Genomic DNA, 17,534 nt, shown 5'->3' with positions numbered 1-17,534 from the left:
CTAAGATTAACAACTGAACTGTCACTTAAGCCTCTACAGAATAGATCTCAGGCTCAGGAGCAGTATCCAACATATAATGGATTCCACATTTTTTGCGCATATGTTTTTATTTAGTTACACTTTAGTTTGTTTTGTTGTTTTGGGGGGATTTTTGTATTGGGTTTTCATTTTTTAGAGAGAAATTAAAGTAGGATGATTAAGGAATGGGAGAGGATCTGGAAGAATTTGGGGAGAGGAAGAATATGATTATAATACATTTAGAATTTTAAATCATTTTAAATAATAAAAATTATACATATATATGTCTATATCTATCTATCCATCTATTCATCTACCTATATATTATACTTCAGCCATATGAATCAGTCATTTGGCCTCTGGAATCTAAATCGATCATGGAGTTAATCTACATGTATGCATCTTTACCCACAACAGAGCAAATGCTCATCAACTGACAAACCAATGAGGAAAATTACACACAGATTCATACAACAGGGAGTACTTATAAAGACAAATCCTATCTTGAAATTTTCAGCCACATGGACAGAACCATAGGCTGTTAAATGAAATAATCTAGTCCAAAAGGTCGATTTCTATCTGCTGTGAAAGTTTAACAGAGGTTTTAAATGGAGAAGAGTGAGTAGCGGAGGTGTTGGGGAGGAAGAGGATAATAGAGGGAGTCTGTAGGATACTCAAAAATGTAGTTTATGAACCAGTGAATTTCCTGAGGTTATTTCAGGAACTAGGTGAGAGGTTACATGAGCAGCATGACTCAAAGACAGCTGCATCACCAAGATCATCCCAGTATGATGACGACTCACAAATGCTTCATCCCTGTAGGTCCTGGCGCAGCATGCAGACAGCTCAGACAGCCAGAGAGTCTCCTCTTACCAGCAATAGTTTACTATTTATACAAGCTTCCAGATCTGAGCTTTGTAAACTGTGTTAGCTCCCTAGACTTATGAAAATTCTTCCCTCTCCTCCTTCTAGGGGGTAATGTTTCAGCTCAGAGGAAGTAAGTGTGACAGCCTCTCACTGTATAACTGAGACTGGCCTTGCTCCGTCTTTCTGTTGAAGAGAATTTATAGGTGTGTATCATAATGCCCAACTTATCTCCTTTCTTCCCTGTTTTGCCTATCACGTTCCAGAATTCCATACAACATTGTATTTTTCATATTTCTTCCTCTTTCTTGAATAGGAGTTTCCTTCATGAGCTGCCTCTTGGTTCATTACTTTCAAGTTTGTTCCTCCCATAGAAGACAGTTCCTGCAATACAGGTCTTTACCAAACATTTGCTAGATGCATAAAGAAGCACAATAGTATAACAACTCTCTTCATATTCACCGTTCTGGCGACACTCAATATTTCCATGAATTATCCATTTCTGTAGTATTTATGTTTTTAATTTAATTTTAGTTGGGGGCAGGGACAAAGTCTTGATAGATAGCTCAGGTTGGCTTAGAATTCCATATCCATCCTCTTCAGCGTGTGCCTCTCACATGAGGTCACCGTTGAAACATGAACAATTAACTTAAAGCTTTATATTTTACTTATTTTAACAATGAAGAATATAAGTGTGGGCAGTTAATAACCTTAGTGATTTTGATATGTGTGTCCATTAGGGGAACATCTGAAGTAATTTGTCTCAGTATTTGCACTCCTTGTTCTCTGGGTGCGGGCCTTCTCAAATAAAGGAGTTCCCGCTTGTCCCAGCGATGGTCTGGGAACTTTAAGTCAAGTCACAGTGTTTAAGCCCCAACTGATGCTGCAGTCAGCGACCTTTGAGGCAATTTCTGCGAAGGAACTACATTACCTACAATGCAGGGCTCCTTGTGGGAGCATTTCCGTTTAGGCGGGACTTCCGGAATCTTCCTCGCGTCAGGCATCTTGACAGCTCTATGACCAAACTTTGGAACCTGAGCTAGGAGATCGGGTCTCCAGGGCCAGGCGAGCAGCAGTCCCTGCTCGCCCCACTTTGGTGCTGCTCTGGCAGGTGAGGTCTGTGGCCATGAATCCTGCGCAGGTGGGTCCTAGGTTCTCAGATCTCCTGTCATCCTCTAATCACAAATCCGCAAGTGGCTGCTAGGCAAGTGACCAGTGTGGGTGGGAGAACTGCGGTTTCTGACCGGCAGTGGAATGAAGGGTAATGTGATGGCAAAACAAAACACGACCAGAACAGCGTGCATGGAACCGTCGAAAAATGCCAGCTTTTTTGAGCCCCGTCCGCAGCAGAAATTGCAGCAGTAGTTCCTATCCTGTGTGACATGCTTACGATGAATTGTGTCCTCATTTGGGAACTAAGGAGCATTTTGCATGATGGAGAGAGATGATCATAAAAAGATTTTAAAAATAAGTCTTCTGTGGGGTTGGGATGATAAGGACTGAAGCAGGGACTCAGTCCGTGAAGCTATTGCAGTTGACTTTAGAATGTTCTGGTAGTAACTGGACTAGCACAGGGTCGGGCAAGCATGAAATGGATTCTAGATAGTCATTAAATTCTGGAGATCGGTGCGGAGATGAAACCATCAAAGTGTCCTGCTCTATCAGATGTGGTCGTGAAAGCACAGAGTGATGAGCTGTCTCACTACCTCCCCATTTCCCCATTCTATAAACATCTGAAAGGTTAGAAATGTAGGTTACAGTGATGAAGTTTCTCAGAAGGATTAGTAATTGGTTTTGGACATGCTAAATGCAAGGTGTCTCACAGCACAACCAGCAGGAAAGCTGGCAAGCTATTCTGGTCCAGCATCCTGGGGAAAGGTGAGGCATGAGAAGTAAAGATTTGGCTGAGGTTGAGAGTTATTATGGGTATTGTTTTTTGTAGTGTTTAAGAGGAGAAACAGGAAACTTGAGGGCAATTTTCCTTTTGGCTGAGGATCATGTGACTTAGCAGGAGAATGAATTTAGGTATTCTTCCTGTTTGAGGTGGGAGCTTCTAGATGAAGATGAGACATTTTACTATTGTGGGACGATGCACTCTATGCAGTATACTTACCGTCTCCCTGTCTCCCTGGATAGGAGAGCTGTCCTACGCTTCTGGGCTGGCACTGTTACTTTTTTATTTTTATTTTTTTTAACTATAGGGCTTGGTTTTTCCTTACCATAGTTGGGCCATAGCCACTACTGTCTTCCCTGATTCCCTCACATAGGTTCTCTGGGTGCCAAGCCTCAGACGTAACAACTTTTCTCCACCACTCACTTTGCTCCCCAGTTCTTGCTGTCTGAAGACTACCCAGGATATGTTTGGGGATCGAGGTCCTTAAGGTTATCCCAGTAGATCATACCCTAGATGCATTCTCCCTGGCGATGGGACTTTGTCCACAGGCAGCACACTTCAGGGATCCATGATCTGTCTCCTTTATCTAGTGTTTCTTGGATCAGCAGATAAAGATTTCAGTCATCATAGTCGTTGTTTGGGGAACTCACTGGACTGTCCCTGCAAGGCAGGCTTTATTTTATTGTATTTTCCTTCCAGTCTTACATGGGTGGGTTTTATACTCACCTACCCTTTCCTGGTGATTCTGTCTTCCAGATCCTTTATGGTTCCTGAAATATGGCCAACAAGAGAGTCCTGGGCACTCGGCTGAGAGGTGATGACTCTAAGCACAGCAGAAGAGACTTGGATCAACTCAAGTAAGTAAGAACTAAAAGAGGGCATGGCTTTCAAATATTTTTCAGATAGTATCAGAAACTACCGTTTGATGCCAGTGCCAGAGGACACGCCTCCTTGTGGTCTTTTCCTTTCCATCTACTCCGTTTGTTATTTCTGTTCTAATTTCTTTTTTCTTTTTTTTTTTTTTTCTGTTCTAATTTCTGACCCCGGGCTTTTCTCCCCACACCTCTAGTGCAGGTCTCCTCTGTTGTTCCCTCTGCGTCCTTCCCAGGGTCGGCTGAACTAAGGTCATTGGACGAAACTAATATCATATAATGCATATATAATCCTTTAATAGTCCTTGAATATAAGCCAGTCATTAAAAAAATTCCTAAGCCAGGACATACACTTATACATAACTCTGCTCTTTTACTAGCAGTCAAAGCCTTTCTAGAAGTCATTTTTAGAGAACTACTATGGAGACTAGTTTTTCTCCTTGTACTAACCTCATTCTTGTGTCTTATCTGACACTCTTCTCTATTCTATAATCACTGGATCCCAACATTATATAGAGTACTATCAAAGTGATTATACTTTTGTCTCGTCAACCTCCCTATACACTTAGCCTAGACTTATGTGCTGGCGAGTTTTATGTCAGTATGACACAAGCTGAAGTTATCTGAAAGAAGGGAACCTCAATTGAGAAAATGCCTCCGTAATAATTATCTGTAAGACAGTTTTTTAAATTAGTGATCATAGAGTACGTGCCAGCTCATTGGTAGTGCCATCCCTTGACTGATGGTCCTGGGTTCTATAAGAAAGTGGGCCAAACAACCCAGTAAGCAGCACCCTCCAAGGCTTCTGAATCAGCTCCTGCCTCGAGGTTCCTGTGACATTTCAGTTCCTGTCCTGGCTTCCTGTGGTAATGAACAATGATGTAGAAGAATAAGCTGAATAAACCCTTTCCTCCCCAGCTTGTTTTTGGTCAGATGTTCATCACAGCATTAGCAATCCTGACCAAGACATTGTAGATTTCACTGTTTTTTCCACCCTCAGATTGTTGGTGTGCAGTGAAGGATGAAGAAGAACTTCCTGAACCAAGCATTTCTCTTGGAGCACCATATGTTAACACTCCAAAGGCAGCTTCTTTCTTCACACAGACAACTTACCCTTGTGACGTATGTGGCCCCATTTTGAATGGTCTTTTGGATGTGGATGAACACGAAGGAACACAGACTGCACTTATAACATGTTCATGCAGGGCATGTGAGAAACAGTTCTGGTTAAGTGAAAGCTTTTGCCAGAACCTGAAGCATAACACTGTAGAGAATTCTTCACAAAATTATCAAGGTGAAGCCTCATTAGTTAAGAATTTCAAAGGTCATGTAGAGCCTTACTCTTCAGAGAAGCCTTCTGCGTTTGAGGTGGAGCAGAGGGACCTTCAGGACAGTCCGCTTGGTCCCCAACGAAAGGTCACCTATAGCCAGAAGATAGCAGGGAGCAATGAGAATGAAGACAACTTTCATGTTGGACAAATGCATTATAAGTGTAGTGAGTGTGGGAAAGGTTTTAACCGCAAAGATACCCTGGTGCAGCACCAGAGGATCCACAGTGGAGAAAAGCCTTTTGAGTGCAGGGAATGTGGGAAAGCCTTCAGCCGCAAAGCCACACTCGTCCAGCACCAGAGGATCCACACTGGAGAAAGACCGTATGAGTGTGGTGAATGTGGAAAAGCCTTCAGCCGCAAAGACAACCTCGCTCAGCACAGGAGAATCCACACTGGAGAAATGCCGTACAGGTGCACTGAATGTGGGAAATACTTTAGCCATCACTCCAACCTCATAGTACACCAGCGAGTTCACAGTGAATTGAGGCCTTATAAGTGCAGTGATTGTGGGAAAGTATTCAGACACAAATCTACACTTGTTCAGCATGCAAGTATCCACACTGGAGAAAACCCTTATGATTGCAGTGCTTGTGGGAAATCCTTTGGGCACAGATACACCCTCATTAAACATCAGAGAATTCACACCCAGACAAAGCCTTTTGAATGCACTGAATGTGGGAAGCTTTTCAGTAGAAGCTCTGATTTTATAGTACACCAAAGGGTTCACACTGGGGAAAGGCCTTTTGTGTGCAGCAAGTGTGGGAAAGATTTCATCCGAACCTCCCACCTTGTTCGGCACCAGAAAGTTCACTCTGGAGAAAGACCATATGAGTGCGGCGAGTGTGGGAAAGCCTACAGTTTAAGCTCCCACCTGAATCGGCACCAAAAGATCCACGCAGCCGGGAGACTGTAGCAGTGCTTGCTACACAGTGTTCAGATAGAGCTATGTTATACTTTCTGACCAGCTCAAGTAACTTGCCAGCGTTCTTTCACTCAGTGCATATGGCTGAAATCACTTGAACTCTTCCATCTTGGTCTTTCCAACATCCTCTGGAAAGAAAACTTATTTACTTAGCCCAGTCCCTGTGATAATTGTGAAGCACACGTGATAACAGTAAGATTTCCCTCTCTGTCATAACTGACTGGTAGACATGGATTCAGCCAAGATGGTCTGAGATGTGCTTTTATTTGGCTTGCAAAGATAATTTACTTCATGGATGTTTTTGTGTGAAATATTTTTATTTGTTGATTTGAGACAGTACTGTTATTTGGCCTAAGCTAGCCTTGAACTTCCCTTTCCTCAGTTTCTTAGTAGCTGAGAGTTTAGACATGTGTCATTATCCCGAGCTCTTTATGAACTTTGTAACGTACTATTTTTTTCCCATCTTTTATGTTATCCAGCCAGAACAATTACTTTTCTCCTATTATTCTGCTTTCCAATGAAAATTGCCTTAGAATTGTGACTTTTAGTCTTAGGGAGGGTAGAGTGTATTGAAAACAGTTAGGATTTGACAAACTAAAGAGGTAAACAGTCCTGTATTTTAATAGGACAGCGAGTTACTGGAGAGCAATTCTTAATCCAGTTATGGTGTTACCTTGTATTGTTGAAAAAAGCTTCATGGATAATAATTTCAAGTATTTGGAGGATCTGACTTGACTGGATTTCAGAGTTATTTGAAGGAACACAAACTGGTTTTGCAAAAACTTGCCATGTGCTTGAGAGCAGAATGCATCATTTGCCTCATTTCTGGTGTATGTGCTATCTCCTTGCACAATTGAGGAGACCTATATGGCTGTATTCTCTGGGGTTAGGATTGGGATATATGCTACCATATATATAACCCAAAGTGCTGCTAAACAATAGTATGGAAATAGTGAATGTGAATATTTGGAATTACAGATTAATTTTAATTAACTACAGGGGAAATTCTTTTTTTGAATTTTTATTTTTGGTAAGAACATTCTTAAATGTTCTATTCATGATAGCTGTGTAGGATAAGAAGATTTGTAGAATTCTTCAGGATAAAGTGCTGTACCACTTAGAACCAAGGTTATTAATTCAACATAGATTTTTTTTTCTGGATTCCTATGCCTTCCTGAGATCTTTGCCAAATGTCTTTGCTTTATAGGTAGTAACCCCAAGAGAAGAGTGATATGATTCAAAAACATAACTTTTGTGAGTTGCCAGAATTCTTGGTTATAGAGGAAATGTCCTTTGTTGCTTACAACTGGGGAGATGGATTCCTAAGGCATGTGCAGTGATATGGTAGAATTACTATATTAATATCCGCTTGTTTGATTTTACAGTAGAAGTAGGTGGTCTAGAAAATTATTTTAATTATTTTTAGGCTTTATGGAGTATAATCAGCATACTCGATCTATACTGTGTAGTTTGATATATGTGTGCATACTGTAAAGCCGCTCTAGCAGTGATGTTGATCATACCTCAGAGTTCTAAATTTACCTTCAGGATTCTTCTCAATATCCTTCTTCATGCTCTTCACTCAATTCCTAGGCAGCCACGAATTTTACTGTATATATGTTCTTCAAGAGGTTATATGTCAACGTGACTACCAAGTGTTTATGTACATTTTGTCTTCTGTTTGTCTGAATAGCTAATTTGACATGTGTTTGTGTCATGTGTGTAAATAGCTTATTTATTATTGACTACTGGAAATATAGATTTACTACAATTACTTGAACTGGGCGGTGGTGGCGCACGCCTTTAATCCCAGCACTTGGGGGGCAGAGGCAGGCGGATCTCTGAGTTCGAGACTAGAGCTAGTTCCAGGACAGGCTCCAAAACCACAGAGAAACCCTGTCTCGAAAAACCAAAAAAAAAAAAAAAAAAAAAAAAAAAAAAAAAAAAAAAAAAAAAAATACAATTACTTGATTATCATATAGGTATGGGAGAATTGTCTGTATTCTGTCAATCATGTTATAAATGAGAAAAGGAGAATTCTGGAAAGGAGGAAGTTGATTCCTCCCTCTCCTGCCCAGATCACCAAAGCAGCAAGATGTGATCTGCTCCACTGAAAAAGGTACTGAGTCACATGGCTCACATAGATCAGAAAAATGGGTTAATCAAGATGTGAGAGTTAGCCAGTGAGAGGCTAGAGCTAATGGGCCAATCAGCTTATAATTTATGGAGACCTATGTGTGATTTTCTTTGGGGCTAAACAGTTGTGGGGTATCAGGCGAGACAGAAACCACAACAAGCAGCCTGGCCAGCCTTCATGCTACAGACCCGTTGCTGTAACAACAAACAAGCCAGGTCCCCATGCATGTTACATCATATTTGTCATTTTTCTTGCTCCGTTTTCTAAATATTAAAAACAATTATTACCATTTGAACTTCTTCTGTTGAGAATTCCCTGTTCAGTTCAGTGTGGCCAAAAGACACTTAAGGTCATGCTCAACCTCCTTAGCGATCAGGGAAATGCAAATCAAAACAGCTTTGAGATATCATCTTACACCTGTCAGAATGGCTAAAATCAAAAACACCAATGATAACCTTTGCTGGAGAGGATGTGGAGTAAGGGGTACACTCATCCATTGCTGGTGGGAATGCAAACTTGTGCAACCACTTTGGAAAGCAGTGTGGCGGTTTCTCAGGAAATGTGGGATCAACTTACCCCAGGATCCAGCAATACCACTCTTGGGAATATACCCAAGAGATGCCCAATCATACTACAAAAGCATTTGTTCAGCTCTGCTCATAGCAGCATTATTTGTAATAGCTAGAACCTGGAAACAACCTAGATGCCCTTCAATGAAAGAATGGATAAAGAAAGTGTGGAATATATACATATTAGAGTACTACTCAGCGGTAAAAAAACAATGACATCTTGAATTTTGCATGCAAATGGATGGAAATAGAAAACACTATCCTGAGTGAGGTAACACAGATCCAAAAAGATGAACATGAGATGTACTCACTCATAATTGGTTTCTAGTCATAAACAAAGGACATTGAGCCTATAATTTGTGATCCTAGAGAAGCTAAATAAGAAGGTGAACCCAAAGAAAAACATATAGTTATCCTCCTAGATATTGGCAGTCGACAAGGTTGCCAGGCAAAAATTGGGAACTTTGGGGTGGGGGTGGGATGGGAGTAAGGGGAGATGGGGAGAGAAAAGTGAGAAGGGGAGGATGGGGGGAGCTTGGGGGAATGGGATGGTTGGAATGGAGGAAGGGTGGATATGGGAGCAGGGAAGTAAATATCTTAATTAAGAGAGCCATTTTAGGGTTGGCAAGAGACTTGACTCTAGAGAGGTTCCCAGGTGTCCATGGAGATGTCCCCAGCTTCTTCCTTGGGCAGCTGAGGAGAGGGAGCCTGAAATGGCCCAATCCTATAGCCATACTGATGAATATCTTGCGTATCACCATAGAACCTTTATCTGGCGATGGATGGAGATAGAGACAGAGTCCCACATTGGAGCACCGGAATGAGCTCCCAAGGTCCAAATGAGGAGCAGAAGGAGGGAGAACATGGGCAAGGAAGTCAGGACCGCGAGGGGTGCACGCACCCACTGAAACAGTGGGACTGATCTAATGGGAACTCACCAAGGCCAGCTGGACTGGGACTGAAAAAGCATGGTATCAAACTGGACTCTCTGAACGTGGCGGACAATGAGGGCTGACTGAGAAGCCAAGGACAATGGCACTGGGTTTTGATCCTACTGCATGTACTGGCTTTGTGGGAGCCTAGTCTGTTTGGATGGTCACCTTCCTAGACCTGGAGGGAGGGGGGAGGACCTTGGATTTCCCACAGGGCAGGGAACCCTGACTGCTCTTTGGACTGGAGAGGGAGGGGGAAGGGAGTGGGGGGAGGGGGAGGGAAATGGGAGGTGGAGAGGAGGCAGAAATTTTTAATAAACAATTGTTGCATATACTCATGTATGAATTTATTTATTTATTATGTATACTGTGTTCTGTCTGCATGTTTGCTTGCATGTCAGAAGAGGACATCAGATCTCATTATATATGGCTGTGAGCCACTATGTGGTTGCTGGAAATTGAACCCAGGTCTTCTGGAAGAGCAGTAAATGCTCTTAACTGCGCGGGCTGGTGCTGTGGCTACAGAGGGCCGCCAGGCAGTGCTTCACTCTGAGCACTCAAAGCACACTGGCTGCTTGCCACCCCGCATCTGCATGCAAATAAATAAGGAAAGGGAGGTTAAAAATCAGAAAATTAAATGAGGTTGAACAAAGACCTTATAATTCTGTCCAAAAGGCAGAATTATATGCTATTCTCATGGTGCTAAGTTTATATAATAGGTTTACAGAAAATTAGAACACACAAATTAGGAGAGACCAGTTGCATACTCTTAATGACTTCAAAGATTGTTAGGAAACATTTCCAGTCTACGACCAGATGTTGGGATAGCATCTGATCTAATAATTCATTTAAACAAAACCTTAGACAGTGATAAAGACTTGAATAGTCTCAGAGAATTAACAGCTGAAGTGGAAAAGGAACTGACAGTTGTTGAGAAATTATAGGAGGCACATGTGGATAGGGTGAATCCAAATCTTAATTATATTGTAGTCATATTGCCTTCCAGAATTTCTCCTGCAGGAATTTTAATGCAGAGGTATGACATTATCTTTGAATGGATCTTTTTACCACATAAACCAAGTAACAAATTAAAAACTTATCTGGAAAATGTCTCTGATAATTAATTATAAAAGGTAAATTGAGACTTCATCAATTAGCAGGTATAGACCCAGGAGAGATTATAGAGCCTTTTACTACTGATGAAATAAAAAAAAGTTATGGAATGGCAAAGAGCTTGTGCTAACTTTTTGTGAGAAATTAATAGCAATTATCCCCAAAACAATAGACTTAATCTTATAAGGAGAACTTCTTGTATTCCTCCCTGAATTATACGTGATGCTCCAATAACTGGAGACTGTACACTTTATTTTTTTTCTCTGTAAGATTTTAATGCTCAGTTTTCACAAACACGTGTTTCTATTCAATTTTATTACTTACAGTAAAATGTACTAGTCTTTAAAAATGGACATTATTCATCTATCCTTCTTACTCTCTTCCAATCTTTCTAAATTTATCACCGGGTGTTTTAATCTCAGTAATACTGTACTTACTATATTTACATTTGAATTCCATGTCATAAGAATAAACAAAAAACATGATATTTTGGTTAACTCAGTATATTTATAAAATGAAAAATCCTATCAAAATACTTTTCACTGGAAAAAATAAATAGAACAGACAATGGATTTACTAAAAGCACACATTCACTTTGGTAGACTTCAGTGTAGGACAGTTCATGACAAGTACATTTGCCCTTATTCCCCCAGAGCCGAGCAGCTTCCAAGCTAAAGGTTAAATCATTTTTAACAGATTTTATAGTGTTGATATTTGGCTCATTCCACACCATCTTCAGCCAAGCTCTGAGCACTTACAATTCTCTGACTAATGGTTGGAAGCTTGGTGAGAAGCAGTGTGGTTCCAGCAGGTGGAAGAGTCTGCTGTAATGCTTGCAGCAGCTGCTGAGGCTGCCCACACACAGCAATCACATTTGGCAGGTGGTCTACACCATTCTTGTAGTCACCTTGTGCTAATAACTCTTCACCAAGCTGTATAACCTCAAGGAAGAACTTCTGAACAGCTTCAGCATCCTTTAAGTCAGGTAACTTTGAAAGTCCAGCTCTCTCCTTAGCAAGCTTCTGTTCTTTCTTCGTTCTCGGAGCTTGTTCTTGAAGTTGGGGTAGCTCCGCCTTTTGTGGTCGAAGTAGATGCAGTAGCCGGTGAAGAGGGCGCTACACACGCCCGGGGCGATGGCATTGTTGCCACCCACCATCTTCACTCGTCCACTCACTAGCTCGGTGCGGGGCGCACGCGCAGGCCTGGGCAGGGGCCACCGAGGGCAGCCAGGCAGTGCTTTGCTCCAAGCACTCAGAGCAAGCTGGCCTCTTGCCGCCCCACGTCCGCATGCAAATAAATCAGGAAAGGCGGGTTAAAAATTAGAAAAATTAAGTAAGATTGAACAAAGACCTTACAATTCTGTCTAAAAGGCAGAATTATATGCTATTCTCATGGTGCTAAGGGATTTTAAAGAACCTTTTAATATAGCTACTGATTCACAATATACAGAAAGATTTATTTTGCATATAGAAACCTCTGAATTTATATCAGATAATACAGAATTGACTTCATTATTCATACAGATTCAAGATATAATCAGAAATAGGCTTTGTCCCATATACATAACAAACATCTGATCTCATACGGGTCTGCAGGTCCTCTAGCACAAGGTAATGTAGAAACTGAATGATTAATAATTGTGTGTTGAAGGCCTCAGAATTCCATAAGAAACATCATGTCTATAGCAAAGGTTTAAAGAAACATTTCTCTATTTTATGGCAACAAGCTAAGGAGATTATAAAGAGATATCCTACTTGCTCTTTCTATAACCAAACACCACTACCTGCAAGGACTAACCCAAAGAGTACTCAAAGGAATGAAATCTGGCAGATGGATATGTTCTACTTTGCAGAATTTGAAAAATTAAATATGTACATCACACCACTGACACTTATTCAGGTTTTCAGTGGGCAACTGCTTTAAGCTCAGAAAAGGCTGATTGAGGAATCACACATCTATTAGAGGTTATGGTCATCATGGGTATACCTGCACAAATAAAGACAGATAATGGTTCAGCATATGTCTCTAAGAAAATGAAACAGTTTTTTGCTTATTATAATACAAAGCACATTACGGGAATACCACACAATCCTATAGGTCAGGCAGTTGTAGAAAGATCAAATTGAACTGTAAAACATATGTTAAACAAACAGAAATAAATGGAAAATACCCCCCAAATAGATTACATAATGCTTTATTAACTTTGAATTTTTAATGCTAATTATAAAGGGACAAAAGCAGCCAAGAGACATTGGATAATATAAAAGTCTTCTGAATTAAATCATCTGGTATATTTCAAGGATGTTTGACCTCACAATGGAAGCCAGGAGATGTGCTAGGTTGGGGAAGGGGTTTTTCTCTTGTTTCCACAATGAAGAAAAACTATGGATTCCATCAAAAATAATAAAGATTTGCTTTGAGAAAGAGAAGTATCTTGAGAAAAAGAAATGACAGCTCATCTACAATGGTGACAACCATACAGATGGTAAGGAAATCATATAGGGTTGTGGCCAGGTTCTGTTCTTGTCTTTACATGAAAATACACATCTTCAAAAATTCAAGACACCCTGGATATTTGGATGCAGATAGAAGGAAAAATAATTATCCAATAAATATCATCAAGAAAAAGGAATATGACTTGTAAGGACAGGTGATCAATATCACCTGAGAGAGAGGGAGAGGTTGGAGTTCTACAATGACTCTGTCCTTCTTTAAATCTAAGCATGTTGTTAAAAGAAAAAATCAGAACTTCTGTGTCATGTCAAGAGCCATCTGGTATGCAATAGAAAGAAGAAAGAAAAAATTACTTTTCTTCATACCTATTTGTATTTCTAGTGTACCCTTCCTTGAATATATATGTCTATATAAATAATATCTAAGTTTTCCACAATGAACAATAAATTTTCCTGCAGTAATCTTTGAAGTTTCCAGGAAGAAAATGGGGCCTCACAACAACAACTCCACCTGGTTGATATGATGTCGTGATTCTGATAGTGCTACTGGAAGACCTGTTTTGGGTACCAGTTGCTCAAGATGGCTCCAACTTGGTTAGCTGAAATGGTGAGCTTTTTTACAACATTCTGGACAGAACTTCAAATAGGAAACTCAGAAAAACCCTACCAAATACTCAGAGAGTATTTGCAACTATACCAAACAGTAATATTGAAACTTAACCATCATTTTACTTTCACAGGATCCCATAGAAAGAACATCACCCCCATGACAGCTGGAAGGAATTCTAGAAGATGATGTCCCCTTTTCCAAAAATGTTTGTCTTCAAGGTTAGGGACATCATTTAGGGGTTGATTATAATTGGTATAGGGTTGGGGGTTGAGGGGAAATTGTGTAGGATCGGGGATCTCTTAGAAAAAAAGGTAAATTTGATGGGATAATAGATTACTGTGAGCTTACTCACATTCATATTAATAGTGAGTAATAGATTGAATAATTGCGAACTAAAATTTTTAGGCAATTTGCAATGGTATAGATCCTTGTACATTAATACAAGCTTAAATTATATTGAATATGTTCCTATTTCATCTATAATATTTGTATATCTAGACAAAATTATTTTGTCATATTATATACAAGCCTGCTTCTACCTCTATTTAAGACATTTTGTATATTGATATAATTTTGTGATATATTTATCGTATTTACCATATTGCAATATACATTTCTACCTCTAATCAAGATACTCATACATTGTTTACATTTTTGAGATAATTGTCTTCTTTTGTTGAACAGTTGTTTAAAGATTGCTTAATATTCTAATATGAAGTCATCTATGTTTCTGATAGTTAGACTAATCAGGTTCTTTAGATACATAGAGATTGTATTCTGCGTAGATAGGCAATCTTCAATTACTTCAAAGTGCTGTAAAAAATAGCATTTAAATAACGTAGGGTTCTGTTGAAGTAAGACACAATTGCTCCAGGCAGTACTGATCTATTCCAATAAGAATGTTGAGCACTGAAGATACTCCATTTGGAGCTTGTTTTCTTCTTGGCACAACTGGACTTTGGGCAAAGAACTGTCCATGCATTGACCACTGACAAAATGCATGCTGACTGGACAGGACAAGCAGGATACAGGAAAAAAAGACTGTCAAATCTTGCCAAGACAGGGTAAGGCAGTTTTGAAAACTTCCTGCCTTTGAAAATGGTCTGTCAGTTACTATGGGTCTAAGCCAAAGTTGGTTGCACTAATGTTGCAAATGAGACTTTGGTTGATTGCCCAGGTAGCCAGTTGTCTCTGTCATTTGTTGGACATTTTGGTAATTGCTTAATTACACTTCCTGCTTACACATTAATATTATTTCACTTCTCGGGTCTTTGATGGGGTTGTAGACTAGATAGGTTGGAGTTACTTTCCTCTCATGACTTGGCCAAGTTATTTACTACACAAGACTTAAACTCATTAGGATAAGATAATTATTGAAACATTTATTACATGTTTCTTGCTTGATAATGTTTATGCTGGTTGTAACTCTAATTTTTATACCTGATATTTGTTCTTATTTTATATAACTTTGTATTAGGCTTAGAACTTTCTTATTTAAGTGAAAGGGATAGGTGCTGTAGGAATTCCTACCGCCAGTAGCCTTTAAGTTATTCACCCACTTTGGTGTGACCTCTTATACTATATGCCAATATAAAGCATGTGTCAGGCCTCTTTTCTGGCGATGGGATTCAATTGCTGTTCCATATTCCAGCAGAGGATTATGATCTGTGGGTCTACCACTAAATAGATAATCTTTTACCATACTAAATTCTGAACTAGTGTGGGATTTCTTTTTTAGTGTCCTTCAAAGGGAGAGAATACAAGAAAAGACAGCTGGAATGAAGGATCATTTGAGGGACAGTATGAAAACCTAATACAATAGACACTTCCTAAAGTATATACATATATGAAGGTAGTATAATTGAAGTCATCATATAATGGGTGAAACAGTCCCAGCTTTCACCAGATGTACCTTCCCGTTAGGATTGGTTTATACCTAATTGAGTTATCTAAATATAATCCCCGAATAGTCCAGTATATTACCAAGAATATACTTCACTGTCCATTTATTTATGGCAAGGTCCCATTGCTTAAAAACAAACAGAAAACAACCCCTATCTCACATCCCCCAAACAAGCAACCTTACATATTAATTTTAAAATAGAGAAGTTGAACTGGCACCTATGTGGAGCCTTCACTCTTGCATTCTAGCATCTTAGCTATAGGAAGGTACTCTGGTAGCTACCAAAAGAGAAAGGTAAACACCAAGATATCCACAAAACCTTTGATCTACAATGCTGTTCTAAACTTCAAAATATGCTAGGGCAATGGTGGCACAAAGCTTATGAAAGTAACCAATTAGTATCTGATATGACTTAAGGAATCATTCCATGATATGGATCCCTACCAGACATCGCTGGTTCTTGGGTGACCAAGAATCACAGACTAGATACCCCAGGGACCTAGGGTAAAACCAAATAAATGATACTTATTTAAAGAAGTAGAATTAAAATGATTCACAAAGACCTTCTGTTATAAACTCATAGATGAGTGCCTTCCTCTGCTATCACCAGAGGAACATCCTCCTGCAAACAGAGGGAAACAAATACAGAGACCCCTACACAGGTATTATGTAGAGAGTGTGAGATCTTGGAACATTCAGTGCTAAATGGGATATCTATTTTAATGTCGCCTCTTAAGACTCATGGGGCCCCAAAGAAAAGGAGAAGTAAAATATATAATAACCAGAGCAGCCTCTCCAGCATAAGCTATCATTGGTGTTCTTTATATTAGACATTCTGAGTGGTGTGAGATGTTATCTTAGAGTCATCGTGATTTGCATTCCCCTGATGGCTAAGGATGTTGAACACTTTCTTAAGTGTCTTTCAGCCAATTCAGATTCTTCTGTTGAGAATTCTCTGCTTAGTTCTGTACCTCATTTTTAAATTGGATTATTTGGATGTTGATGTCTAATTTCTTGAGTTGTTTTTTTTTTTTTTTTTTTTTTTTACAGCTTTGGAGATCAGTCCTCTGTCTGATATGGGAGTGGTGAAGATCTTTTTCCATTCAGTCAGCTGCCTTTTTGTCTTAGTGACTGTGTTCTTTGCCTTACAGAAGCTTCTCAGTTTCATGTGGTTCCATTTATTTATTGTTGTTTTCAGTGTCTATGATACTGGTGTTATATATAGGAAGTGGTCTCCTGTTCCCATGTATTAAAGACTACTTCACACTTTTCTTCTATTGGGTTCAGTGTGGTCAGACTTCTATTTAGGTCTTTAATCTATACAGACTTCAGTTTTGTGCACGGGAATAGATATGGCTCTATTTTCATTCTTCTACTAGTTGAGACTCAGTTATGCCAGCACCATTTGTTGAAGATGCTTTTTTCCATTGTATGATTTTAGCTTTTTTTTTTTTTCAAATATCAGGTGTTCAGAGGTGTGAATTAATACTCGGGTCTTCAATTTGATTCCATTGATCAACCTATCTGTTTTTATGCCAATACCAAGCTGTTTTCATTATGTTAGATCTATATAGAGCTTTCTGTCAGGGATGGTGATGCCTCCTGAAGTTCCTTTACTGAACAGGATTGTTTTGGCTATTCTGAGTATTTTGTTTTTCCATATGAAGTTGAGTGTTGTTCTTTCAAGGTCTTTGAAGAATTGGATTGCAATTTTAATGGGGATTGCATTGAATCTATATGGTGTGGGACAATTCTGTATTCTGTCAATTATGTTTTAAATAAATGCTGTTGGCCAGTAGCCAGGCAGGAAGTATATGCAGGACAACCAGACAGGAAGTAGAGGTAGGACAATGAGAACAGGAGTATTCTGGGAGGAGGAAGCCCATTCTTCCCCAGTCCTGCTCAGAGCATGGAAG

At 39.6% G+C, this 17,534-nt stretch overlaps 1 protein-coding gene and 1 pseudogene across 2 annotated transcripts; one reads left to right on the top strand and one right to left on the bottom strand.

Moving 5' to 3' along the window:
- Positions 1–1,890: 1,890 nt before the first annotated feature.
- On the top strand, positions 1,891–9,059 carry Znf134 (zinc finger protein 134). 2 transcript variants are annotated; one of them, XM_057758632.1, is made up of 3 exons: positions 1,891–1,993; positions 3,533–3,633; positions 4,649–9,059. In XM_057758632.1, the coding sequence occupies exons 2-3, from the start codon at positions 3,594–3,596 to the stop codon at positions 5,890–5,892; spliced, it is 1,284 nt and encodes a 427-aa protein (XP_057614615.1). In that variant the 5' UTR covers positions 1,891–1,993; positions 3,533–3,593; the 3' UTR covers positions 5,893–9,059. The 2 variants fall into 2 exon arrangements, with proteins under 2 accessions (XP_057614615.1, XP_057614605.1); XM_057758622.1 differs by having other exon boundaries at positions 1,891–2,023.
- Positions 9,060–11,255: 2,196 nt separating this feature from the next.
- On the bottom strand, positions 11,256–11,808 carry LOC130870510 (mitochondrial import receptor subunit TOM20 homolog; annotated as a pseudogene).
- Between the last annotated feature and the right edge of the window lie 5,726 nt (positions 11,809–17,534).

Source organism: Chionomys nivalis, chromosome 2 (assembly GCF_950005125.1).
Source record: "Chionomys nivalis chromosome 2, mChiNiv1.1, whole genome shotgun sequence".
Taxonomy (NCBI): Eukaryota; Metazoa; Chordata; class Mammalia; order Rodentia; family Cricetidae; genus Chionomys; species Chionomys nivalis.
This window is presented reverse-complemented; position numbering and strand designations above follow the sequence as displayed.

Bases quoted from the DNA above. Each gene is read 5' to 3' on its own strand.
- Znf134 (XM_057758632.1), top strand. From the start codon at position 3,594: ATGACTCTAAGCACAGCAGAAGAGACTTGGATCAACTCAA. The intron at 3,634-4,648 runs GTAAGTAAGAAC...TTCCACCCTCAG, and splicing joins AGAGACTTGGATCAACTCAA to ATTGTTGGTGTGCAGTGAAG.